This window comes from Agelaius phoeniceus, chromosome Z, assembly GCF_051311805.1.
Source record: "Agelaius phoeniceus isolate bAgePho1 chromosome Z, bAgePho1.hap1, whole genome shotgun sequence".
NCBI classification, from domain to species: domain Eukaryota; kingdom Metazoa; phylum Chordata; class Aves; order Passeriformes; family Icteridae; genus Agelaius; species Agelaius phoeniceus.
Genome location: NC_135303.1, coordinates 84,783,064 through 84,810,706, shown reverse-complemented (window position 1 = coordinate 84,810,706; position 27,643 = coordinate 84,783,064). Strand labels below are relative to the sequence as shown.

The following is a 27,643-nucleotide window of genomic DNA, read 5'->3' as shown; positions in this document are numbered from 1 at the left end:
GCAGTTATTTGTGAAGGGAAGGTTTGATGTAGCTTTGAGTGAGCAAAAGCCAATTACACAAATGTAGGCTGATCAAGGAAGCTGTCATTAGCATATGTAAACCTCAAGCAGTGAGATTTTGCCTTGTTTTCAGGCACCCAGTATCCTGCACTGGGTTTAGGAGGTGCCTCTAGACACAAACTCTTCTCAAGTGTGTGAGAGCTCCACTGGCCTCTCTCTAGTAATGCACACGCAACATGTCAACAGGGATACAGTCACCAACCAGGTGCCTAAAGAGCAAGTATTTGGAATAGGCTTAGGGCAAATGATGTCTCAGCAGGTCTCCTGGAGCCTGGTCTGCTCGTGGTGTGTTAGATGACAAAACAGGGATTAGTTGGGTTTGAGGCCACCAGTCAGCAACGTGGTTTGGTGTATTACTGTGTTTTGCATTAGATCAGACAAGTCGCCAGCAATCATTAATAATTTTAAGCTCTTTGGAAGAGAGGGTCCACAGGTGTGCTTGGAGTTTGCATGGTGATCTGCATTTGCCAGCTTTTTCTTTGCACTTACATTTTATGCTGGTTTTCCAATGGCTTCCTTTCAGAACAAAACTCAGGACCTTCCTGCCGAGGAACAGGGCCCCAGCATCAGAAACCTTGATTTCTGGCCCAAGCTCATCACTTTGATAGTTTCCATCATAGAAGAGGACAAGAATTCTTATACCCCAGTCCTGAATCAGTAAGAATCCTCCGTGTCATGTTTGGCTAATGCTAGTCTGTGTCTGCTCTGCTTTATTTGTTAAACTGCTTTCTATCTCTTCTGTCACTTGTGCATTTATAGAAGTACTTATCTTGTCTGTCTGTCTTTCTGTCTTATCTGTCTCTGTCTATATAAATAACTTTTTGATTGGGATGGAAGAGTTTCAAAAGGTTCAGTTACGATGGCGTTCGAGCACAAACACCCTGATTATTACAATCCTGAACTCAGGGAGGCACCTGAAAATGGGGTGAGAGTTCTTTTGGTTTTTTCTGATGTTGAGCAGTTCCGGGGTGTACATTCATGAACACAGTAGTGCTGTGGTGCCTTACACTGTGGCTTAGGAACATGGTGTTCAGTGCAGCACTGGGAGATTGCACTGGGTGGAGTTTGCATAGCATTGGAAAGGACCCTGAAATGGGTCTGTTCAACTGGTGGATACCCCTCCTAGAGTCCCACAGGGCAGAGAGAGACAGAGATCCTACAAGGTATTACACACAGAGACCAGGATTGTGCCCTAATTATCATTGATCTAACATGATTAGCAGTCACCTGTCAGCCTAGTAACCTTCAAAAAGGAGAAAGAAAAAAAATGGACAAGGAAGGGGAAAAAGGTGCAAGGGCATAGAGATCACATTCCCAGTATAACTGTGTGCACCTTTTCTAGGAAAGATATGCACGACCTGTCTTTCTGAGTTAAATAAATTTTTTAGTTTACTTAATCTGTACCACAGAGTCTAGTCCATGATCTCTGATTTTCACCTGGTCATTAGGGTGAAAGAAGCATCTGTAAAGTTGAGCTTTTTAGCTTGTAGCAGAGCTCAGAGGTAAATAAGGAAGAGCCCTTTGCTTTGACATATGCCAAAGCCTTTTCCAAATGTCCCCTCAGGTTTCCTCAGGAGCTTGCAGTTGGGAAGATCAGCGCAGAGGTGATGTGGAGTCTTTTTGCCCAGGATATGAAATATGCCATGGAAGGTAAGAGAATGTCTCGCTGCTGTTAGCTGACTTGTTGCTGGTCTCTTGTTCTCCATCCCTTTGGTGAAAATGAGGCTTGAGCTCGTGAGTAGCATCGCTGGTGGGAGTGGGGATTTTTAGTGGTTTGTTTGTTCGTGCACAGCTGGTTTATGGTCAGAACTGAGGCTGAGATCTGGATAAGCTGTAGACCTCCATGTCAGGCTGTGTTGCAAGCTGTTCAGTGACATTCCAGCTGGTTTGAAATCAGAAGTTCCCTTTGGCCTAGAAGTTAAAATGGCTTGGATCAGCAGCCAGCAGCAGCTTCATCTTCCATTGTGCTGTGGTAGAAAGGGTTGGAGAAGTTGCTGGACTCTGAGTTGTGCCATGGCTCTAGTTCGCTGGATAATACAGCACAGGTTGTCTAAGCCATTGGCAGAAAGATGCTGTTATAATAATTCCTGCTGCAGACATGTTCATTTCCAATTAGTCTTTGCAATAACTCCATCTGCAAGTAAGGAGAAAATTTTACTGTTTCTGAAAATGAGTTAGGCATGCAAAACCCAGCAAATGTCCACAAAGAAATTCTTCTTCTTGCAGTACTCTTCTGATGGTTGGTTTCTGAACTTGATTTTAGTTCTATATGTTGATTTTCACAATCTCACCAACTTTTCACAAGTTTCAGAGAGCATCCAGCTCCCACTGTCTCTGCAGGGTGGGGCATTATGATCATTCACAAGGTGAGACTGTGATAAAACAGAAGTGCCAGTGCTGTCTGCAGGGTGCTAGCTGTATTTATATTCCAAACCGAAGTCAAGCTACTACTTTTGGCCACTTAAAAAATTTTGCTCAATCCAGTTGTCCTCACTTTGACCTGAACTCACTTACAGGAGTGACAGCCAATTAGGCTCTTCAGATTGGTGGGAAAAAAATGCTGCCAGTAAGACAGCTGCCTGAATTTTGTTCTTTGGAAACAAGTCTGTAGGTTTGCTCTGTAGGTGAAAAAGATTGACTCCATTTATTTTATTAATCTCTGTCAGTGCAACAGATGTAGAGACTGTGCTGTAGGGGGACACTCTTTGCCAGGTGAAGGCTTGAATCTGACATGCTGCAGGGCTGGATGAAATGTTCTCAGTTTTGTGTTAAGAACATTTTATATATGCTTGTACCCCACAGTGCCTTTTGTCTTGTGAGGTCAAGCTCATGTAAGACAAGAGACTGGGAAGAAGGACTGTGACCTACTAACTATGTTCAAGAGTCTCTTCTATAGTGACTGTCACTCCTTGCTCATGTGTTAGAGATAAGGCAATGGTGATCATTTCATGTTCTCTTTCCCTAGAAACCATTTGCTCCTGCAAACCATTTTAGCTCCCCTTTCAGTTTTGTCCTTATTTATCTAGGAGGGACAGAGCACCTTTCCTGTGAAGACAGACTGAGAGAATTGCATTTGTTCCGCCTTTGGGGTGACTGACCTACCTGGGGTACCTGAAGGGAGCCTACAAGAACAATGGAGAGGGGCTTTTTACAAGAGTGTATAGTGACAGGATAAGGGGGAATGGCTTCAAACTGAAAGAGAACAGATTGAAATTAGGTATTAGGAAAAAGTTCTTCCCCGTGAGGGTGGTGAGGCACTGGCAGAGGTTGCCCAGAGAATCTGCTTTTGCCCCATCCCTGGCTGTGTTCAAGGCCAGGTTGCATGTGCTTGGAGCAGCCTGATCTAGTGGGAAGTGTCCCTGCCTGTGGCAGGGGGTTGGAATGACATGGTGTTTACAGTCCCTTCCAACCCAAGCCACTCTATGGTTCTTTCTACTCCTGTGTGCTCTTCTTCAGGAATTCATAATGCAATTTCCTCTCATACATGTTAAAAGTGCCCTATTTTCCTCCTTTATCTGCAGCAGTGAAAATTGCAATTGCATGTGTCCAGATCTGGTTGCTCACCTTCCTAAGAATCCCTTTCCCTGTTGCATCCAAAGTGCAGCTATATGACTGTCAAAGGGGACATGATTTTTTTTTCTTTATTTGGTTGCCAGTGCCCAGATTAGCTTGGTGTCCCAAGTTTTCTCTTTTCATGTCTCATACCATGTCCCCACTGATGACTCTGGGCTTATTTTACCCTTTCCTGATATCCTTCTGGTCACTTGTGAGCTTCTTAAGACAAGCATTGGTATCACCCATGAGTTCCTCAGTGCATAGTAAATACTTGTTGAAAAGAGCATCCCTCTTCAGAATATTTCTTGGTGACAGAAGTTGATATAAATGCAGCTGGTGGACAGGGATTTTGCATTTTGAACAAAAATCTAAAAACTGCATGGTAATTTATTTGTAGTCTAACTGTTCAAGTTCTGCAGAGGGTTGAACAGTGATAGAGTCTGTGTTAGGATGTGTCTCTTCCAAATATATATTCAAGAAATGCTTAGGGTGCAGAATTCTATTTGAGGCAAGTGTGATTCCTCACACTGCTCTGCTCTCCAGAAACTTGTGAAGATAACCTTTAGAACAAGCTCTACAATAATTCAATTACAGGCCTTACTACATACATTTTAAATACAGATGATTGCATTAGCTTGCTGCATTTTTTTTTTAACTAGGGGAAAAGGGATTAAAGGAAACTGATTAAATGATGTGTAGGATGATAATTAGATTTGTCAGCCTCAGCTCTTGGCTCTGTCATTTCTCAGGTTCAGCTGCTGGTTTTTCTACCAGTTAACCTGCACCAAGAGTTTCATATTCCTTTTCCCAATTTGTGGCATAATCCCTGGGTACATTTCTTGTCTGCTCTGAGATCAGGAGCTCTGCAACAAAAGCTAATCTATTTTTTGGAGATATGTGCACATGAGCACAGAGTATAGTATTTGCCCCTAATTTTCTTCATGGTGTTTTCCCTTATGTTCTGTTCCTAAGTTCTGGATAACATGAGCTCATTCACCTCACCAAGTGGTAAGTTCATGCTCCTTGATGGAGCTTGTAGCTGTGAGTAGACAAAGACTTTTATTTGTTACCCATAGTTTTAGCACTTTGGATGTAGTATGTAACACTAGCTCTAGAGTTCTGTAGTTTTTATGCCAGCAATAAACAGACCTGCAAAGAAGACTTGAAAGACCCTTCTGCTGCTGTAGATATGGAGGGCATGTGCTGTAAGGAGACTTTGGAGGAGAAGGAGTTCAGACCTGGCTGCGTGAAACTGCTCCCTCCCTCCCTCCCTGCCTGCCTCCCTCCCTCCAGCCTGATGCTTCCACACTGCTCTCCAGTAGGCAGTGTGGAAGAGACTTGGGAGGTTCAGGTGGGAGATGGCTTCTCCGAGCTGGAAAGCAGTGCCTGGTGGCTGAGTTTTTCTTCTCCCCATTGTGCCTATCTCCTCTAAGCTGGAGCTTACCCCCATATGCACCATGCAGCCTGTGCAGGACAATGTATAAATCCTAATTCATACCTAGAATGTGGAGGGATTTGGACCCGGAGTTCGTGCCAGCCTGTGGATGCTGCAGCAGTGTGTGCTTTCGGCACCTTCTGGAGCGTTAGATTGCTATTATTTAAAATTTTGAATCATAAAAGTGAAACACCTATTCTCTGTATAAATCAGCAGCTGGTAGCAGTAGCCACGGCAGCAGTGTGCTTGACTGCTGGATATTATGCCTTTGGTTGTCCAAAGGAGCCTCAGTGTGTGAGGCACAGCAGAATCTCCAGGATCTACCCCATTTGTTTTCTCTCTCCCCCAAAGCAGTGACTGCTCAAGGCACAATGCACAGCCAACCCAGCATTTCCGTGTTTGCTGGGTCTTTAAGAAGTGTGCCTTGTTCCCCATCAGCCCAAGAGTAAAACAGGTTAGATACACACATCCCAGACTTGGTTGGCAGGCTTATGTCACCCTGGAGTCACTGTAGGGTAGAGGATAATTTTCCAAGCTGTACAGTTGGCTCCACCCCTGGGACACTGCCCAGTGCTCAAGCAGCTGGATATCCTCTCTGTTAGCACACTAACTGTAGTTAGTAGTTTTCTCGTTGACCTCCCTGAAACCTCTGTCACCCAGAAATCACAAACACCCCAAGCAAAGAGGCTTCTGCTCTTCTTTTGCTAGAACACCTTAAAAGATAGTAATAGAAAATCAACATCATCCTTGACAGCAACATTTCATCTTAGTTTAGACACATCAGTATTAAGAGAGCTGCAAATTGGAAACATCTCTGATAGGAAAAGAGACTGAGTAGACTTGGCAGGCAGGATTGAAATAAATCATTCTGCCACTTTCTCACTTCTAATAAGGAGAAAGGGATCAGAGGCACACACAGATGCCAGCTATCTAAAGTGTTGACACTTCAACAGCCCTGGTACCTATTAGAGTTTCTGTACAGAAATTTGGCATTATTTGCTGGATGTTAATCCATAAAAAACTAACAATCAAGAAAAAAAGAAATCTGTGATTGAGGAGTGTGTAGGTAGAAGTCCTGTTCCCTGCCTGAAAAGGAGAACTGGACATAATACTAGACAGTGTGCTGCTAGGCAGCAGTTCCCTATTAATGCCGTAATAATATGGCCTTGGTTACTCCAAAAGCTTTTCTCTGAAGAAGGCTGTTTGCAGCTGAAATCTGCTAAGGAAGTGTGGGAGACTTACAGAACTCTGTGGTCTTTTCAGGATAAAACACAGCAGTTGCTGCACGGTATCTGTGTCCTGTTCTGTTGCTGCTGCTGCTAAGCTCTTTTAAAGCCAGCAGGTTATAAAGCAGAACAGAAATGTTCTAAGAGTGATGGCTGCCATGATCTTCACTTTTTCTAAAATGGGTTTTCAGTGTATGCCTCTGACTGATGTGTTTCGATGTCACCTTCAGGTGGTCTTAAACATTTCCACTTACAAAGGAAGCAACTGATCAAAACTATGTGAGGTCCATTGAAAGGGGAAGAAGGGGAGATGATGCAAGCTGGGGATGGGGAGGTTGGGTCTTTGTTGGCTTTCCTCGTCCTCCAGAACGTTTGAGCTGTTCATTCTTGTCTTCTCTCTGTCACAAGCCCCTCCTTTCTTTCGAATACGTAAAGTTCTCTTCTATGGTGGTAAGACCTCTCCTTTGTTTCAGTTTCCTGTGATTTATCCCTTAGTGTCAAGTGTCTCCTTTAGTGCCTAGATGGCCAGGTAGTCCTAGTAGCTGTATTTGGGTTTTTGCTTCTGTGGCTGCTTTGCATCTTCTTCTTCTGCAACTTAGAAGTGTTTTAGATGTCCTAGAAAACAGGAAGAAGCTTAAATTGCTTGCTTTTATTGCATTGTTTAATTTTGGGGAACTAAATCTGATTTAAGTCCTTTTTACATCCAAGTCAGACCTTTCCTCAGCAGGAACAGCACTTTCTACGTGTGGGAGCAGCAGCTGGCAGCAGCACACATCCGAGTTAATGAAGTTATAATTGTCCATCAGTTTCCTCACTCACAGGGAGCAGAGCAGGCACAGTTATTGCTCTGTTTGTTTCCAGTTTTAGTTCTACAGAGGGAGTTCTCATTTTCTTCTACCGTTGCTTGAAGTATAGCAGAGGGTCAGCAGTTCAGACGCTGAGTGTACTCCTGCTTTCTTAGTGCTTAAGAAAGATATGAGGTTATTAATGTAAAACAGGAATGGACTTTACACAGTTCCCTGTGGAGTGAAATGGACCATCATACATGTAATTTGTCCATTGAACCATCAGTCCTGAGGATTATGTCTCTCGGATATTGGGCATTTTAATCTCTTCAAAACAAAGATTGGGTTTCTCTTTCTTTCTTTTATTCTTTTTCTTTTTTTTTTTTTTTGAGATTGTGTCTCTGTGGGTCTGTGATGTGAGCTAGGGGGAAATGTGTATTACACTCCTACAAAAGCTTGCAAACAAACCACTGGAACATTCAACTGCTTGATAGTTGACAAAGGTTTATGGAAATATTTGGCATGAACATTTCTCTGGATTTTCTGTCTTCAGTTGGGTAATTCACACCTGATTTGGATTTTATTCTTGTCATGTTGATGAAGGTTCACGAGAGATGTGGAAGTTTCTCAATGTTTTGAATTAGTTGCAAGAATTCACATTTACCTGAAAATAGATAATGTTGTAAGATAGGCATGCCTATCAGTTAATAAGCCATTCAGAGTTAAGAAAAATACTCACTCTTTTTAACATAGCTGAAACCTGTCTGCACGTGAGCGGTGATGCCCTTGGAAAGTTACATCATTGACGAGGTTTCCATGTTAAAGGCCAAAAGAAGAGTCTAAAGTGAAATACTGGGGTAAAAACCTGAGGCTAAGCCAAAATCATGTATGTTTTAGTACAATATCTCACAGTGTAGTCATGGACTAGCAGCTTGCTGTGGTGCTAGAGTGAACAAAGAAGCTTGGCACAAAATGTATTCCTGCTGTGAAACTTGGCAGAAGAAGGAGATGGATACAGACAGGAGGCACAGGGGAGCAGCAGTGCAGAATTGATCACCTGATGATGCAGGGTCACAGTGCAGGCAAAGGTCAGCTGCTGAGTCCTCATATCATGAAAAAGGAATTAATTTTAATCCCTTCAAGGAAGATTTGGAAGAAAAGCAGTGCAAGTAGAAGGATCTGCCTGTGTAAGCACATGAGGGGTAGCTTGGGAGAAAGCATTGAGCTGCTTTTGGGAGAATTTAGCAAGTATTTTAAATACATAATTGTGGGCCGATCAGAGGTGGGAGTCAATTACTGAAAGATGGTAGTGTGGATGTAGGCTGTGAAGAGCCTTGAGAGTGAAGATGTGGACCATACATTTCTCCTGATAAGGAAGGGGAGCAGTGGTCTCTGGAGATGATCTCTGCAGAAACGTAGGGCCAGTGCTTTAGTGGTGTAGGTGTGTGGGAAGGGTTGCGTTGTGGAGGTACGGCCATTATACAGGGAGAAACTGCATTTTTCCAGCATTGCCTGGGTACAAAAACATAAGGAAACCTTGGCAGGAGGAAGAAGCTCAGCAGCAGACCCTGCTTTGTGGAAGAGAAATATTAATTTCTCCAAGCGGGAGCGGGGAAGGCTGCAGTTCCTGTGTAGCTCATTTGATCTTGTTTGAGTCACCCTGTCAAACTCGTGGTGCTTTCTACTGTTGTCTCATAGGGGATGTAATGTAACATGTGCTATTGCCTTTGTTTATATCCAAGAATAAACAGATTTTCTCCCCTTGATTTTTCCCCTGCAAAGATGGAGTCTCAACTGTGATATGTTAAATGAAAAGGCCATGAGACATTGCTCTGTTTTTATTGCTTCAACAACAAAAGAATGTTCAACAAATGGAAGTATTAATTAGAGCTACAGAAAAATCTCTAGAGCCCCAATAGTCCCAACCTCCAAGAAATCCTGCCTGCTGCCAAAACCCTGTGTTGTGAAGATTTTGTGGCTCTATAGATGCTTCATCCTCAGCACCCTTGCATTCTGCAGACATGCTTCATAAGTCCTTCCCATGCCCGGTGTGGTTACAGTGGTGAATTCATACCTAACTGCTTTTTTTCCCCTTCCTTACAGAGCATGAGAAACACAGACTGTGTAAAAGTGCAGACTATATGAATTTACACTTCAAAGTGAAGTGGCTGTACAATGAATACGTTCGTGATCTGCCTGCCTTCAAGGGAAAAGTGCCTGAATATCCAGCGTGAGTGTTTTAAGTCTCCTCTAGTAAATCCCCACTATCTATTTCTTTTTGTTACCTTGGCAGTAGGGTGGCCATTTGAATCTCCTGTGGCTGCCTTCAAGATACATCATTTCTTACCTCTCAGTTTTCTGTGTTTGTGTACATGTTTTTCCCCTGTGGTGTTCTGTGCCACTGCCCCTCACCCAGCTCAATCCATTATTGTACAATATCTCCCAGCATTTCCAAAGCTTAGCAATGGCATGGACAGACTTAAAGCTACTCTGTGCCTGCAGTGTGGGCAGTTCTTGAATAGAAGACGTGTGCCGACAGATATGCTTTATGAATATATACTGTACATGGATGTCATATGTACACACACACAACAGGATTTGTAAGTAAAGATAATGTTTTTTCTTAGTAGGACTGGGTGGCTTAGTTGGAAGCATCAGATAAGCTGTTGCTCTTGAGCTCTAAGCAGTTGTTTGCAGCTTCTAACTTTAAAAGAGCAACAATAGATTTCAGACCTGGAGAAGTTGTATGAGACCAAAAGGTTGTGAGAAGGTATATGAGACCAGAAGGTTGTCTGAACAACCTGAGGAAAATGGTGTAGCTAGAGTCCCACACCTGCCTCAAGCAACAACAGGTATCCTGGGTCTTAGCAATGCTTTGACTGGTTTTCAGAAGCTTTCAGTGATGTTTGCTCCACAACTCCTTTTATCCTGTGCTTCACTGTTACTCCTTCACTGGGTTTTGAGGATTTAACATACACTCTCCTTTTCACCCCCTCCAAATCTTTCTTGCTTCAGTTTGAGCTTGTTATAGCCTATATATAGGCTGCACATAGAGAATAAATTGTTCCTGCTTTACAAGAGTAAAATGCTTTCCTCGTGCTTCTTTATGGTCTTCTGCTGGTTCTTGTTTGTTCCTAGCTTTCCTTCTAAGTGGGGTTTACTCACCCTTTCAGGACAATTTGTGTCTGAGCATAACAGTTGGCCTTAAATATTGATTTTTCATCTAGACCTTGCCATGCATTGCCTTGCAGGCAGTGCTGTTGCTTTCATGTGTCATGTGCTGTGTTAAAAGCAACCTTTTTTATTTTCTTTTATTGAGAGGTATTGCTGACTAGCGGTGCTCCCAGTGGGCCACTGGCTGCTCTGCAGGCACCCTCAGCATTGTGCCCCACCACACTGCTGTTCCCACCCTGTACATGACTGTTCTGTCCTGTCTAAATGCAGCACTTTACCCCTCTTAACAAACACATTATTCCTGGACTGTGTTTCCAGTTTGGCACTTTGAATTCTCTTGCCATGCTGTTGTGCATGCAGTCCCTCATGCCTGGTGCTAGCTGCATGCTAATCAGACTTGAGGCAGTTGGGCATAATTGCTCAGTGTGGGCTGTGGGCCTGATTAAGAAATCAGGTCAGCAAGAGACATAAGCTGCTCACTGAGCAGGGTGCTAGAGTGGCAGTCTCAGAAGCCCCTTCCTCTTTGCTGTGCCTCTGAGTCAGGGCAGACTCATGCAAGCCATCAGATATTCTTAATCTCTCTTTTTCTCCTGTGTAATCAGGATAATGATGCTCGGTTTTGTTCTGCAGTCTGTTCTGCTCTGCTGGCCTTTGTGGCAGAGCTTCAGTGCTCATCTGCATTTGCAGCCACTGGCTTTGTTACTTCACCCTCCTATTTCAGTACAATAGCCACATTGTCAGACATAGGTGATGTTTATCTCAACCGTAACCTTCACCTCTCACAAAGTATCCCCCTGATATGAATTGTCCTTTGATTTACTTCATCACAAGTATTTTTAGCCTCAGAACTTCCTTAAACAAAGGAGTCCACACATCAGGTTTGCACATTGGTAAACTCCTTAGATGAAACTAAATTGCTGCTCTCCAGACAATGGTTAGGCTGTTGATGCCTCAGGTTTTAGCTTTTATATTTTCAGATTCTGTACTGCTTTAGTTGTAGTTCTGAGCTTCATATTAGGGGATAGTAAGCTCTCTTCACAGAGTAGGGAAACAAATCAATTCCTTTTCTAGCTGGGGGCCAAGGATAAATGATCCAAATCTCAGGCCCAAGAGCACAAATAATGGCAGAATGAAGAGAGAAAAACAAGAAGGGTAGGACTTCATAATCTAGAGTTATAACTGGACAATTAACTCCAATACGCTAATGGACCAGAACTTCTAAAAGTGAGAGACCTTGTGACAGGTCTTCCATTTTGTGACCATTTGGGTTCATCTTGGGTGTAGCCCTGGTTGGGCTCTTGCACTGCCCAAGGTGTATCCATTGAGACCTTTTAATAAATACCTACTTTATTCTTTAACTCCATCTAGCCTCTGTTCTAGGTCAGCTTTACAAGGCATCACTGTCTGTCTACTTGTCAGACAAAAGGCTATCCACAAATTCACTTTTCCAGTTTATAAACTCTGAGAAACCATGTTCCTGGTAGTCTTGAGATATGATTGAACAAAGTGCAGGGTGCAAAGTGTTGAAGTTTTTATACTCCCTTTATTTTCAGAAGCTCAGAAGTGTTTTCTGAAATGGAAGTAGCTATGTAACTAGGAGTGTATCTTCATAACTTCCTCTCTGCCAGCTAAAAGCTGTGAAGAGTCAATTCCTGAAAAAAACCCAGCTTTTTAGGTGTGTAAATATGTGCTTTGTTTAAATACTGATCTTAGTGTGCAGGTAGCATTGTGGCTCTACTGGAGACTGCCTCCTCTCTGGTGGGGGAAGATATTCCTTCCTTTGAGATCCTGTTCACTTATTCTGGCTCTCTTCATCAAACACAGTATTTATTATTTTACTCATGGGAGCCCTGTCTGCCTTCTTGCCTTAGTTTTTGCTGAGGCACAGAGATTGTTCCTTAGATACCCACAGCAAGTGAGCAAGATTTATTCACCTGCAGAGTGTGACCATGAGGGAGCCAGGCTCACGGCCAAGCTGAAATGGTAGCCTTTTGTGTTACCTCACTGTTGTGCAACCAAGAGAAGTGAACTTACATTTAGTCCTGAAGTGCTGCTGCCTTTCCCAGGCACTGGGAAGGACAGGAGTGAAGTGTATTCTGTGCAGACCTTGTTTGGAGTGTTTGACTGTGCCATCTGGAGCCAGGCTGTGCTGACCCCTGTGAGCACAGAATGTCTCTGAAGCAGCACCGTGAGCCACTGCTGTGTGTGCTGGTGTGTGAGTCATTACAGCGTTTGCTTCCTGACCAATAGTTGAAGCAGAGGAAGGAGAAGAAGATATTTGCCATGTAACAACCTTTTGAAGCTATTTCTGCATGAAATCAGATTATTTTTATTCATTTCTGTGCTAGATAACTTTGCATATTGTTCTGGATATGTTGCCTTCATAGTCCTTGGAGTCCCCTGACTTGCTCAGCAGCCCAAGCTGATAGTAAAATATTATAAGAGGTATTTGGCCAAAGATAGTTCTAGGTCTGTGTTACAGCTCAAAAACTAGTTTGGCCCTGAATGTACACATGGACTGGAAGTATTTGTAAATTATTTGCATCTCTTAGGTTTTTGTGTCAGCCAAAGGACAAAATTGAGGCTGGCTTTGCAGATGTACGTACAGAATTTCCTGATCTAAGTGGTTCATTCAACATTCATAATAAACCTCTTCCTGAAGGTAATGATTTCTTTTATTAGAGGGGGAGCAAATACACCGCTCCTACCTGCCCGTTTTCTCTGCCACCTTTGCTTAGACAATTTGGCAAGACAGGTATACCAAGGCACTTGATTTTGTGTAGCAACATATGGTATTCATAAAAATGGGCAGTGTTCTCAACAGCAAATGGCTCTTTCTTGTGAATGTGGTGCAATAACTAAGGATGAATGATAATCAGGATGTTGCTCTCCTTCTCAGAGTGAAAACTGTGGCTTATGGCACGAGCAAGTAATCTTCCTTGCACGGTGACCTGTGACATGTGAAGCAGTCAGCAGCTCACAGCCTGGGAACTGTGAAACAGGTGGAAGATGTATAGTTGCTTCCTTGTGAAGTGCCTGAGTTCCTTTCTAAGGCTTAAGCTGTTTAAAATACACAATTGCAGTTTAAAAGAAAACGTTGAAAGCTTGAGAAACTTGCAGCAGACTTCAACATATGCTGACTTTTAGGAGCCTGAAGTGCCATTCAAAAGGAATTCTTCCAGAATACAGGAAGTCCATATGTCTGTGACAGTCTTCCACTGTTGCTGTCTATAATAAATAGGGCTACATAGACAGGTTGCTGTTGGCATTTTAACACTGTGTCAGTTACAATTTCCAATATTAGCATTGATGTGCTTTATATTTCAAAGTGTAGAGATTATTTAAGGCTATCTAGTATGCTCTGCCTGTGAATTTGCTCTTGATCTCCCTCTCATGTCTGGCACGTGCTTTCATGTTCTTTGCAAACTCAGCCCACAATTAGCACAATCTCTATGAACACAGCTGCCTGTGTAGAGAAGGCTGTACTCTGTAAAACTCATATAATAATCTTTTGTTTGGACTGAATTACACGTGGACACTTCTTTCTCTCATTTGTGAATGCTGTTTAGTAATATTTGAAATGAAGATTTGCTTCAGCTGTGCTGTGTTGGCACTTGCATGCAACAACCTCTAGACAGACACATAAATAAGGCTGTAAGTGCTATGTTACTGCTTAAACACAGGCAACAAAAACACACACACACCCTTTTGTACTTTGTGTGTCCCTTGGAGCTTAGGACAGAGCGACCAGCTGTCAGATCCCATCACTGAAGCTGCTTCTCAGCTTGCCTATTTTCACACTGCCTGTTTGGTACACCAAGTGAGCAGCAGGACAGGTGCCTGTGGGTCTGGAGGTCTTGTGCTCTCTGGCACGTGGATGGAAGGGAAAAACATGACAAAGTGCTTTGAAGTGAAGCAAAGTTAAAGGTGGCTCTCAGGGGGGCTAAAGGGGAAGGTACCAAGAAGAGAAAAGACAGGAAGAAGGACAAAAACAGCTCAGAACCAGCCCAAGTGATGGTAACAGGCCCTGTTAACTTGTGTAGAGGTGCAAGTATATTTGGGAACTTGGATTGCACACATGGGCAGCAGCATTCAGACATCTGACAAGGCTTGCTGGCATTGGGTGCTCCTCTTCCTGCTGTAACTTGCTATCTTTGCTCCCCTGCAGGTGGTTTGAGCAGTTTGTGATGCAGTGGCTGGATGAAAATGAAGATGTTTCCTTAGATTTCCTGCACGGTGCTCTGGAGAGAGATAAAAAAGATGGGGTATGTAGGTCACTACTTGGTGCTACATCATACAGTGCACAGAACCAAATAAAACAGTATAAATTCAACTGTCTTATAAATGGAGGATGTGGTCCTTTTTGCTACCTAAACAACTGGGAAACTCATTTATTTTAGTACTTTACAGGTCACAGAGAACTTTTTAATAGCAAGGTGCATATCACTTATTTTTGTCTGTTCTGCTGCTGTTAATCTGTCAGCCAGTGGTTTGGTGCTCTCTCAGCTCTCTCTGTTAGGGAGAAGTAATTGAAATAGAAAATTGAGGCACTTAGCATGTACTTAGTCATGCAGTGAGAATGTGACCTTAATCCACTGACAGACCAATCTTACTCTTAATTTGCTGAGTATTGCCAATGCAGAGAAGAGCTTTCCTGTTATTCAGTGACTCTTGGCACTGTAGTCTGTGATACTCATGCAACATTCTGTTTAATAGCTAAATCTAAAAAAAAAAATTAAAATAGCTCTTTACTCTCTCCTTCTTTCCTCATTAACTGGCAGGCAAACCATGCATTGCATTAAGGATCTCAACATCATCATACATTACCCTGGTGCTTGTCACAATCATAGTGAAGGACAGTAAATTTATAATCCAACCAAAAAGGTTATTTATCTCCTCTAGGTCTTCTTAAGAGTTTTTGACTAATTCTGAGGAAGATGTAGGTTTTGGTAAAGTTACTCTGCCTTCAGTGTGGCAGATGATGGAAACACCCATGGGTGGGTTTATTTCAGATCTTTCCATTTGACATTGATTCTCTGTGCTTCTGTTTTAGTTCCAGCAAACATCCGAGCACGCTCTGTTCTCTTGCTCAGTGGTGGATGTCTTCACCCAGCTCAACCAGAGCTTTGAGATCATTAAGAAGCTGGAGTGCCCAGACCCTGTCATTGTTGCCCACTACAACAGGAGGTTTGCAAAGGTAATACCCTCAGCATCCAGATGTTTATCTTTTCTTAAGGTGCTGTAAGACAGTAGTTTTTTTTTTTCTGCTTCCTGGAGTTCTTCTGCAGTGGTAGAGGACAAGTAACAGTGCTCATGTCTTTTCTTCACAGACTATTGGAAAAGTGCTGATGCAGTATGCTGACATACTCTCCAAGAGCTTTGAGTCCTACTGTTCCAAGGAGAAACTGGTGAGTTATGCTGAGCTTCCCTTTTCCCTCAAAGAATCATGTAATTGTCCTGATGAAACCAGACTCACATTGCACCTGACTATGGTGATGGTGTAAATATTTTCAGTGTTGTTTTTTATCATCATCTGGATGCTTCTGAAGTTTGAATTCTGGCTTGGACCTAAAATAAAAACAGGTCCTGAAGATGATACACAAGGTTTGGAGGCTGTCGGGTCCCCTCGAAATTACCTTCCACACTGCCTGTGTTGTGTGATTAAAAAAAACAGAAGTGGGCACAATTGCTCTGTAGGTCTGGTACTTAGAGAGGTCTGTTCATCTGGGTATTTTGCAAATGGGAACTGACCATACCATTTCAAGCTGGAAAAAAATGAATTTTTTTAAAATTATTTTTTAAAATACATGTGAGTGCTGAAATCTCTGCATGAAGTGCCTCCTATGGAACTCTCAGATCTGGTGGTACTTGGGAAAGGGAGTTGAGGCACAAAGTCTCCCACTGGTGACAGTGTGTTGGCATCCTGAGCAATCATCTGCTTTTGTCCCTTCAGCCTTGCATCCTGATGAACAACATCCAACAGCTGCGGGTGCAGCTGGAGAAGATGTTTGAAGCCATGGGTGGTAAAGAGGTAAGAGAGTTCAGAATCCGAGTGTTATCCTCATTCCTCCTGCACTGTTGTTGCTGGGTTGTTTGCATCATATTGGTTCTTGAAGACTGCAGTCATGAGGAGAGCCTTGGGACACCTGGCACCTGTAAGTGTGGGGAGACAGCCATGACTGAAGGCTTCCCAACGAAATCTGTCATCAAATGCTGGAACAAACATTTTGGAGCACAGAATAGCATAGAAAAGGAAAGATTGGCTATTGTGCTCCCATGGGCGTGGCTGGTGGACTCTCAGTACTGTGGGCATTGAATAATTTTAGATGTCATATAAATGTGGGACAATGCCTTTAGCATGAAATGTCCAGTATGTAATACATTACAGACATGCAAATGAGTTCTCTGCTCATGTTTTGAGGGATAGTCGCATGTGTCCATTTGTTATGAGATGGTAATTTTTACAGAAATAATATTTTACTCCTCCAGGTCACTGTTTTTCTTCTGCTGTAATATATGTATTTTTTTTTCTCTTCTTTTTTCATTGCTTTTCAAGATTCAGGAAGATGAAGAAAAGCCTGCTGATGCTGATGTTAGGAAAAATTATTTTCAAGTGCATTTTCTTTGGTTGTGTTGTGATAGAATCTGTGCTATGACCTGTACGCCAAGAGAAAAGTCAGCTTTGCTGATGGACAGCTCAGTTTTTGCCTGTTTTGCTTTTCTAAGTCTTGCTTGTGCTCAGTGGCAGAATTCTGTGAAGTGGCAAAAATCTCAACAAATAGATTTACCCCATGAGGCAAGGAAAACTGCTGTCATTCTTTCACATGTCACCTCAATAATCCTAATTTCTGAGTCCTGCATCAAGAACTAGCATTATATGCTTCCTGCTGTAATAGCAGCAGTAGCTAAATACTCATTTTTGGGAAATAATAAACTTGTGATGAGATGTTTATGAAGTGGCCTATTAAAGTTTAGTGCCTGTGCGTATAATTTCCTTTAAGGAATCAGTTTGCTACTATTTTCTGTAGTGGTAGCCATTAAGTAGGCTTTCTTTAAAATTGAAAATATCCCTTGATACTGTATTAAATAAATGGAGTAAAAAGGTGTTTCTTGAGGTTATTGGCTACTGTCCCTAGACTAAGTCCCTTCTCTGCATTCTACCCTTTAAAACCTTCCACTGGAGGTGTAAGTAAGGTAAAAAAAGGAGTAATGAACCCACTATTTCCCCTGTACCTTGGAATCAAAAGACTGGAAGGGGAGAGAAACCCAGACAGTGAAGAGTAAAACAGGAAGAAATGTGGCAAACACAGTAAGAAGCTGTGGGGTTTTTGTTTTGTTTTGTTTTTTTCACTTTCTTTTCAAATGGTGCTTATTGCACTTCATAGGGCTGCCACTGATCACCAGAAATAAATTGTGTTGTGTTAGGTGCCTGCACTATCTGCTGTCCCCGGGGGTTTCCTGCTTGGTGACTGTGTAGTACATTGCTTCTTGACTCAAAAACTGCCAGGTTCTCTGTTTTGCTAGAGTAAACAAGGTCTTGTCCTAGTTTGCATCTAGTCTATTGGCTGCAGATTGAACCTGACAATTGGGTAACAATAGGTGAGATAACAGTTTTGACAATAGAACTGACTAGAAATGCATCTCTGGGTTCTATCCTCCTTCAGGAAGGACAGTTCTTAATTTCTGTGGCAGATTTTTTCTATGGTCATCTGTCCATGACACAGTAGCTTGCACAAAAGTAAGCATTATCCTGACTGCTCTATCCAAAAAAACATCCTTGGGAGAGTAAGAAACTAGCATAGTGGTATGCCCTGGTGTTCAGCTGTTAAACTTCTTGTGTTCTCAAAGGTGTTCTTGAGAGCCAGGTACCAAATATTCTGTTGTTCCTGTGGCAAGTGTGTTACTTGTGCCATGTGTGCAGCCAGACCTTCGGACTGGGTTCAGTTACTGTGTGCTTGTGGCTTCATCTGCTTCTGGTTCCCAGATCCATCTCGATCTGCAGCTGTAGCTGTAGCACTGCACAGTTCTGGAAAGCTCTGAAATACTGCTGCTGTGTGGTGTTCTTTGCCAGTGGGTCTAGAACACACCCCTAGGGAAATTCAGGTCACTTATTCCCTTTTGGAGTGAGGGAAATGAAGGGACACCTGCAGTGTAGTGGCATAACATGGAACACAAGTGCTTGCCCAATACTATTTATTGAGATTGGGCCCTGGATATAGTGCCTTTCTTTACATTCTCCTCCACCCGCTGCCCCCATTGAGTTATGGTACCTTTTCCCTCACTTTTCTTATTCTTTTCTGAACTGTAGTACTCAAAACAGGGCAAAAATTGCCCAGCATCTCTGAGTTTAATGTCAACATCATGTGGTCTGTGAACATTACTACTCAGAAACAGTAAGGACAGCAGCAGAGCTTTAAAAAACTCTCTTTGGAGGGATTCCCTTGGGTCAAGGCAAATATATATAGATGTAAACAGATACACATACACAGTGAAAACTACCTTAAATAATTTTTAGGAATTAAGATAAATGCTTTTCTTTCCCTTCTGAGCTGTATTGATCTCATGGGATCAAAACTGTTTCATCATGACTCAGGAGCATTCTCAGACATCCCAAAGGCATGTGTTGGAAAGGCAGTATTTATGAAGTGGCAGATAGCATTAAAAGCATAATGAAAAGTGTGAAACTGGAGGGTGAGTCCTGGATATCTTTTGAAACCTTTTATTTCTCTGAACCATCCCCAATACAGCAGCAGAGCAGAGATTATAATTTAGGTCTCTGCTGGGATGGGCTACACACATTCAGTGGTAGTGTTTGCCTGAACTTGGCCCCATTTATTTAATTATTCATACTTTACCTAATAAAACCTAACGTGACTTGCATTTTCTACCCAGCTCTGTGGTTTTCCATCAGACTTCAGCCTGCAGTCCATAATTTTGCTTAGCTTTTCATGAGTAATGAACTCATGGCAGTGAAATTAAAAGGTGCTGTACTGCACTGCACACTGCTGGAGTCTAGATGTAGTGTGAAAGACTGGTTTAAAACATTTCTACACCTTTTTTCCACAAGGGAAGCATGTGAGCTGAGTATCAGAGACAAGCACTGCCTAAGGAACCCAAGAAATTAGCTGCTGAGCAGCAGCATATTGTCATCATGCAATTTTCATGCCTTTGGCTTCAAACTAATCTTCACAATTAAAGCTTCAGGAAACTCTCCTCTTAATGCTTTGCCAGGGTGAGCCCACATTTTAAATCCTAAGTTCACCACCTGAATAACAAATTGCAGGACAGCTTAAAAAGAGCCAAGACTTACATAGAAATATGCTCAAAGGATTAGTGATATCTAGTGTTTGCTCCTCTTTAGCATCCCACATGCCATAGCTAAGGCTGTCCTAGTGTTTGAGAAGTTGGCAGCTATTGTTTGGATTCAGTGCTCCATGTTTCTTACTCTTGAATCCTGCAGGAAAGTGGGGAGATGCCTGAAAATTCAGTGCATGTCCTTAAAGGGGAGTTGGATCTGCTGAGCTCCCAGGGGCTGGTGGAGGGAGGCAGACCAAAAATCAGCAGCTTCAAACTGGAGGCAGATGAACTCCATAACTTGCTAAAGCTAAAATATGTTAGCAGGGCATAATTCTTCAGCTGCTGATATGCCAGATCAGACCTGATGATTTCATAAAGTCTCTGCCTTTTATAGATACGAATTGATTAACATCTTTAGCTTTCTAGGAGGCAAGAGTCATGTCTCTCCACCTACATCACTGACAGAGAAGCCTTCCAGTTCTGGCCACTCACACTTCACCAGTGTGTGTGGAAACCAAAGAAGAACTAGTTCCATCTCCTGGAAAATTTGGAAGCCCATCACTGCAAATTCTTAGGCTCAGGGGTTCTTTTTCATGCATGAGGAAAGGATGAGAAGATTATCCTAAATTCAAGTTGATAGCACTTCTGTATAAATGCCACCATTCAGATGAGCAGAGGACTGAGGTTACACCTCTAAATGGGTTCAGATGAGACTCTGAAGCCCAGATTATCTCAAAAGCCAAGTCCCAAATATTTCCAGAAAATTAACGGAGACTTGATTTCTTCCCTGAAGTTTAAATACGGGATTAGCTTTTCCCTCTTGCACCTCAGTTTTCAGCATCACACATTTAGCCTCAGACACAGAACTGTAGCTATGCCAGCCATTATTTCTACTGGAACTGAAACATTTGCTCAGAGATCAGAAGCCACCTCACTGTGGCTACTGGCCCATGTTTTGCACAGAGAACTTTTCATTCTTCCTCTGAATTATCTCTCATATACCCACAGAATGGAGATCATAAGCTCTGAGAGAAAGGGTGTGGATGTGACATGTGTCAGTGACCCAGCTGCCTAATCCTCTTTTCTGCTATACCAGCCAGATTTATCATGCAGTCCAAGTACATTTCCTGCTATCAGTGATAGCTGATATGCTTAAAATGCATTGACTGAGCAGCAACACTGTTGTGGGTTCATTTAAGCACTCTTATCAGTGCTTCACCACATTGGCCAAGTTTGCAGTTAATACCACATGCTGCAGTACTCAGTAACTGACATGTGATTTATGTGTGGGAAACAGCAATACACACCTACCTTCCTAATGAACTTATATCACACTCAGATAATTCCCCAGACTTTGCTTTTGAGCCAAAGCAGGCCAGTGCCTAAGCATTAACCATCAGTAATGTGTTATGCAGAGTCCTTGCTCCCTAGAAGCAGTTGCTCAGAAAACAACAGCTTTTCTAGCATGACAGGGAACTTTGTGGATGCTGAACCAGAATGCTTACTACCAGGGTTTGGCTTCCTGAGGATGAGGCTGGGCACCTAAAAGTTAGATGTGGGCAGCTGTCTTGCCAGTTGTACCCAGAGAGCTGTGTGTGAGCTCGTGTTCTGGAGCAGTGAGAGTTCTTTACCACAGATAATGGAGCTCGTCCCCTTGGCAAAGCATTGTGTCAGCTGTCTCTTCTGCAGTACTGGGACAACAATGCATTTGCTATGAGGATGATCAGTTTGCAGTGAAATACAACAGTGAGGGGAAAGCTTAGAGGTAGCCAGGGAGCTCTCCAGGCCACCTCACAGGAAAATAAATCATTGATTGTGCAGTTCATGAACCAGGGCAACAAGTTGTTGATCCTGACCTCAAACATCATCTAGGCTCTGCATCTGATAGCTTATAAAGAAGTAGAAGTGAATAGTGAAGAATAATTGTCTTGTGCTAAATTCTTCTGGCTTTTTTTTTTTCCCCTGACTGGAAAAGCAGTTAATTGAAATGTTTTGATGAATCATGAACTGGTCCTAACTCAAATCTGTCAGAAATGGCTGAAATCAGAGGGCAATTCAGTGCCATTAATAGTAGAGCAAATCAGGCAGATTGTGACTCATTGTGCCTTCACGCAGTAGGAGGGAAGGATTAATGTAAGGGCAAGAGAAACCACCACCACCAAATGCTGTTTTTATTTTGTTACCTACAAGCTTTGCTAGAATGAATGCTGATTGTCATGACATTAGCTTCCTTCTGCCGTCAGAGCAAGAGTGTTACAAAGATGATAGGAAAAGAAATTTACTTTAATAAGGGAAAAATAATCAGAGGCAGCAATGCCTAAAGTTACAACGCCTAAGTAATCATCATTTGCTTGATTGTTGGTTCTTACTTTAATTACTTTTAAAATTCTGATCCAGAAGTTTCATTAGCACAGGTTCAAATGCATAATAGAGTCAATTTTCCATGCCAGCTTACAACAGGAAAATGAGCAGATCAGATTCCAAATCCCCTAAGGCTCGGCTTTCTCTGACAGATGCTGAAGCAATATGAAGAGGGCTTCAGCACTGATTTTAGAGGTGGGAACTCCTGTCACGTTCAAATCCTGTATAGATGGATATACCATAAAAGTCTAAACTGATTTTTAACCACGGTACTGGTACCTGGCTCATTACATTCCTAAAGAGATGCTCTGCCTAGGAGGAAGCTTTTTGTTTTACAAACGTCTTGCTTGCCTACACAGGCAAATCTGTTTTATAAGTTACTTTTTATGAGCAAATGATGCCAAAGCATTCATCCTGTGTTGCTAAGTGTACACACAGGTATGTTGCTCAGAAGTGGCTCGTTTGAGGCTGGAGGGGTGATGGCTGGAGGGGAGCTGGAATACAAGACTCTGCAAATCATGTTCAATTTAAAAACAGGTGGCTTTGCACTGATAAGAATGGAGGAAGCACTTCCTTACAGAACCTGCCAAGATGTCAACAGCATTCATGTAGTGCTTGGGGAACTTACTTTTTGTTTTCCTCCAAACACTTGTGTAGTACAAAAAGCTCTGTCTGGTTCCATGTGCGGATAGAGCTATGTTTGCTCAATACCAGTAGCTGAGATTTTACTTTCCAAAAATGATCAACAAAAGTGCACAACAGCTCCTGCCATGATATTGTGGCCAGATTTTCAAAATAGCTGGGGTCCAACCCTCTGAAAGCAGTGACTGAGTCAATCTTCAGTTAAAATACTTGATGGCAGGAAGGAAGGTGAAATAGCTTCTTTCAAGATCATACATAGAGAAATGCACAAGTAGTAACAGCCAGTCTGCAGAGCCCTGTGTCCTTCTAGACTCAGAGGGGTGACATGACCTGTGAGCCCAGGGCAAAGCACAGCACTTGATGGATTCTCAGCCCTAGTACACTCTTGGCCACAGGGAGTTCACATTCCCTTTCTTCCTCAACTTCACAAACATCAGGAAGGATATTCAAGGGTTATGGGAGCCTGGGGAAATTACTTGCTGCTTTTTAGGCAAATATCTGCTGACTGTTTCACAGCTTCTGTAGCAGCAGCAACACGCAGTGGAGGAGAGCATCCTACCTGGGAGAGTCCAGTGGGGATAGTTCACCTGCTTATTAAGTGTAGCCCCAACAGTGAAGAGAAGCACTGCAGAGGACAGCGGACTGCCCTCTGTGTTCAAACTTAAATGCTTTTTTTTTCATCCACAGTTGGATGCAGAAGCAAGTGACCATCTCAAAGAGCTCCAGGTGAAGCTGAACAATGTTTTGGATGAGCTCAGTGCAGTGTTTGGTAACAGGTCAGTACTACAAAGTCCTTGTCTTTGAAGCATTCCTTTATTTTATCTAATCTCATTTAGTCAGGTTATGAAAGAAAAGAAACTCCTGTGAACTGCATTGTATTTTTCTTTTTTTCCTAAATTTATGGCCTTTAATATACAGAGACCATCTATAGAAGTGAGAAACATTTTTGAAGTCTTTCTCTTCCTGTATTTCTCTGCTTGGAAATGTAGCACGGAGATCTCTCAACTGTGAAATGTATTTGAATTACACAGAGTGATTTTTTTTTTCAGTAAGTAGTTCTTGTCAGTAACAGAATTTCCTGCTCCTTTACTGCTCAAAAAGCAGTTTCCAGCTTAGTGTTTATGGAGCAGCATTCTTGTTTAAACATTCTGCTCTAAATGTATGAAACAGCTGATTGATTTCTGATTGTTAAATGAATACTGGAATAAGAAGGAAGCAGGTTTAGAATCTGAGATTGACCTGTTCTAAAGCTTCTGCAAATGTTATCTAGTGTTTCAGGGAGCTGTCTTAAGCAATGCCAGAGTAATTGATGAGAAATAAGTTTTATTGCAAATCATGTTTTCATTTACCTGAGGATAAAATGAGCTGAACATTATAAGACTTCTGTAGTGAACTACAGAGCATGTCAGTTAAGTGAAATCTAAAATACAGAACTCCTGACTGATCTTTGAAAACAACCGCTTCCCATTACAAACCCCATTCATTTCATGTTGTGCTGCATAACAGGATTAATGCAGGCATGAATGCAGTGTAGCTTGAACACAGGCTAGGCAGAGAAAATTGTACCAACTTGGCCTCATGGGGTCGACAGGTTTGCAATTCTTATGGCTAAAAAATTATAGTGGGATTTGTCAAAGACTGTTTGAATTTCACCACACAAAGCTAAGCAGGGAGATAAGTGAGCAGTTCCCATGGCCAGTGCTTCAGCAAGAAATGGAAAGACTCAAACTGTAACTGAATGGAATCAGTAAAGTTCATAATTAGGCACAGAGTGACTGAGAAATAATGATTAGGGAGGTGAATTCTTTTAATCTGAATATTGTCTCCATGGTGCCATTGCTACAAAACAATTTGGGGACAATCTTGACATATGATAATGTGATTTAAAGAGATTATCCAGTATCAGTGTACATATCGGGTAGTGTTTTAGAGAGATGAGCCAGCCAGAGATGCAGCCAGTCAGATGTCTCAGGTGCTTAATTTATTCTTTAACAGTCTTAGAGAGTGAAAAGTAGAGCTGCAGTTCACTATACAAGCATGATCTCCTAAAGGACATAAACTTAGGAGATAAGGCAGATATCCGCAATAGTCTGTGCAGAGTCTGTAAACAGTTACTCTTTCACCTCTGTGCATACCTGACACTGCAGATCTTAACTCTTCTTCATCTGTGTGAGATTAGCTGTACTTGATGAGAAGGCAGCATATGTCCAGAGAGCCTCACTACCCTTGTGCTGAGAGAGGATTTCGTCTGGACACAGAAGCATTTTCTACTTTGAGAGGAGATAAGTCTTGGTAGGGTTTATCCTTCATGCAAGGCTAGCTCCTGTTTGTTCTTGAAGGCTGTAGGAGTGAAGAAAGGAATTCCTGGAGGATTTAGGGAGCAGCAGGCCCCATCTGACAGCATAGGTGAAGTTGTTTTTTTAGCTTGCTGCTGCCAAGGGCTCCTGTTAAGCTGTACATTTACACAAGCTTCACTTTCAGGTGAACCTGTTGCCACAGTAACTGATCTATTATTTTTCCTAAAATTGGCAACCATTTTCACTCATAGCACATTTTATCCATGAGGCCATTGTTATTTTCCATCCTTGACCTGGAAGGGTTTAAAGCATCTTGAAGCAAGGTCCTGCAATTGATGAAGCAATGGGAGAACTATGGGGTGGGATTGGCCGGTGACAGAGCAGGAACTGTTAATTGCACAGGAAATTTTTTATGCTCTTTTATTGGATGTGGCTTAGGTCTCTGGTTAAGCTGACATTGCAGCCACAGCTGAGTGCTGCAGGACTCTTTCTGCTAGAAATAGGGCACATGGGAGACAGCTCTGGAATTTTTCCAGTGAGAGGCAAGCTAGAATTGAGCAAGAAGGACCACAAGGCTATAGGTGGCAGAGCAGGAAAGGTGACCTGGTGGAGAAGGAAGGTGAGAGCCATGGGACGCTCACACCCAACCCATAGCTGTCCTGGTGGCTTGAACATAGAAGTTCAGGTCATTTATGCAGATGTAAAGCTGGCTTCCAAACTTTTGTACCTCCTCTTAAATCTTTACCCTAGCTCCTAACACTGGCTTCTCTTGCTGGCTTCAAACCTCTGTGCCATTAATGGATAGTTGAATGTCACTTGTAGTGCCTGTTGTTAGTAACTGTTCTTTTAAATGTCAAAGCATTTTCCTTTATTTGCTGAATTGATTAGTTGTCAGCTCTGCTGATCTATTCATAATTTTAAATCATTGCATTATTTAATTTTGAATCTCCTCTTAGCAGGAAGAGGTGGAAAAGTAATTGTGCTTTAATACCTTGTGTGTCACTTCGTTACAGGGAGACTGCACTTTGCACAGCTGAGCCCCGCATCCCAATTTGACACTTGGCATGGGCTGTATGGCAGTGGACTGGTTTAAGCTGGTGCCTGCCTTCAGGCTCTCTCTGTTATTTCAAAGACTTAAGCTATGATGGGTCATAACTGGATTTCTGCTGATGGACCCCTGGGGCATGCATTGTCATTGCTCCATGTGATATTCCAGTCTCTGTGGTGGAGAAAGCAAAGGGTGCAGCAGGGTGCTTTGAACTAGGGATAACAGTGTTTCTTGAGGTCAGGAAAGGATCATTTCTTGCTGCAAGATGAATGAACAAACTCCTCTCAAATATGCTTGTGTCTCCTGTTTAGAGGTGGTCAGCTGTGTGTGGGTGGTGGGCATAAGGAACTGGAGAGCATGCCCCTTGGTACCAAATACAGTAAGGAAAAGAGCAGCAAGTCTTGTGAAAGAAAAGTGTGAGACTGAGTGAACTTGAAATCTTTTACCTTGTATTTCTGCCACTAATAGTATTGTTTTTGCCTCTCTCCTATCTGTGCAGCTTTCAGACACGGATTGATGAATGTGTCAAGCAAATGTCTGATATCCTCTGTCAAGTGAAAGGGACAGCAAATTCTGCTGCTAATGCCAGAAACACGGTTGCACAAGATGCAGATAATGTCCTGAGGCCACTGATGGACTTCCTGGATGGAAAGTAAGGGAGTGTTCAAATATATGCTACACATACAGTTCATTGGATTGGAACAAGAATGAGGCAGAGGGGAAAATAGCTCCATGTTCTTGGATTGTCACTGAGATTTCCAGTCTCCAAATTTTCAAGAAGAATTAATAGCTTTTCTTCCCGTATCTGCTTCTCACAAGCCATGGATGGGCTCTTCAGCCTTCATTCAATCCAGTTATGACCCAAAGCACACTCCAGTTCTTCTTTCTACCTCTGGCAATTATAGCAATCAGCAAAACACACTGCTGATCAAGTAGTGAAAAAGACTGATTCTAAATTTTCTAGCTGTGGTTTTTTTCCTATAGAGATTTTATTGTAGCCAATTAGCAAGCATATTGCAAACAGTGCTTATGTATTTGATACATATTCTGCTCAGTACCACAGTCCTGTCAAACGCGTATTCTAGTTGTACCTGCTGCTGTTCTGACTAGCAAATAAGCTTCTGAATGATGGGACGTGAACATGGTTGATCCATTGCTTTAATTAACTGTTGCATTAGTACCATGCAGCATGATTCAGCTGGACAAGGACAGTTAAATTTCAAGCCAAGTCTTGAACTGCAAAGAGAAACAGTTTTTAATCTTTGTACAAGTTAAACTTAATGCTGATGCACATCAGTTCTTCATTTAGTAAGGGATGACCAGCAATTTTTATAATAAATGCTGCAAGAGATATGAAGTTTGACAATTTAAAATAGAGGGGGTTTAGTTGCTCTTAGTGTTGATTATCCTGTCTTTTTTTTTGGGTCACTGTGTTCTAAGTGACTCTCTGCAGCAGTCATTACGTCTAGGAGCCTTCTCATTTGATCATTTTCCATGCATACCTTCATGAATCCTGAAAATCCATATTCCTTTGTACCATTGGGAACGTGGTTTGCTACAGGCTTGCCATCCAGCTGTGGAGCAAGTAACTTTGATTATGATAACCCACGCTTGGATTATTTTCTTCTCTCCTTTACAGAAGGAGAGTATCTTTTTAGTGCCTCCTGCATCCCACCCATATCAGTCCTGTCCCTGTTTGTTTTGTTCATTTACTATCTAACCAGCTGTGGGAAGAAGGGAGGTTGGGAGAAGATGTTACACAA

The 27,643-nt window shown here is 42.3% G+C and overlaps 1 protein-coding gene across 12 annotated transcripts in view; it reads left to right on the top strand.

Moving 5' to 3' along the window:
- Nucleotides 1-27,643, top strand: part of UNC13B (unc-13 homolog B) — a 207,700-nt gene that overhangs the window by 156,955 nt on the left and 23,102 nt on the right. For all 12 annotated transcript variants that reach the window (XM_077171834.1, XM_077171833.1, XM_077171835.1 and 9 more), the window contains 9 exons: nt 584-717; nt 1,625-1,710; nt 9,165-9,291; nt 14,404-14,500; nt 15,289-15,432; nt 15,566-15,643; nt 16,189-16,266; nt 23,223-23,311; nt 26,380-26,532. In XM_077171834.1, the coding sequence (XP_077027949.1) occupies nt 584-717; nt 1,625-1,710; nt 9,165-9,291; nt 14,404-14,500; nt 15,289-15,432; nt 15,566-15,643; nt 16,189-16,266; nt 23,223-23,311; nt 26,380-26,532 (986 nt within the window). The remainder of the gene's footprint in view (nt 1-583; nt 718-1,624; nt 1,711-9,164; nt 9,292-14,403; nt 14,501-15,288; nt 15,433-15,565; nt 15,644-16,188; nt 16,267-23,222; nt 23,312-26,379; nt 26,533-27,643) is intronic.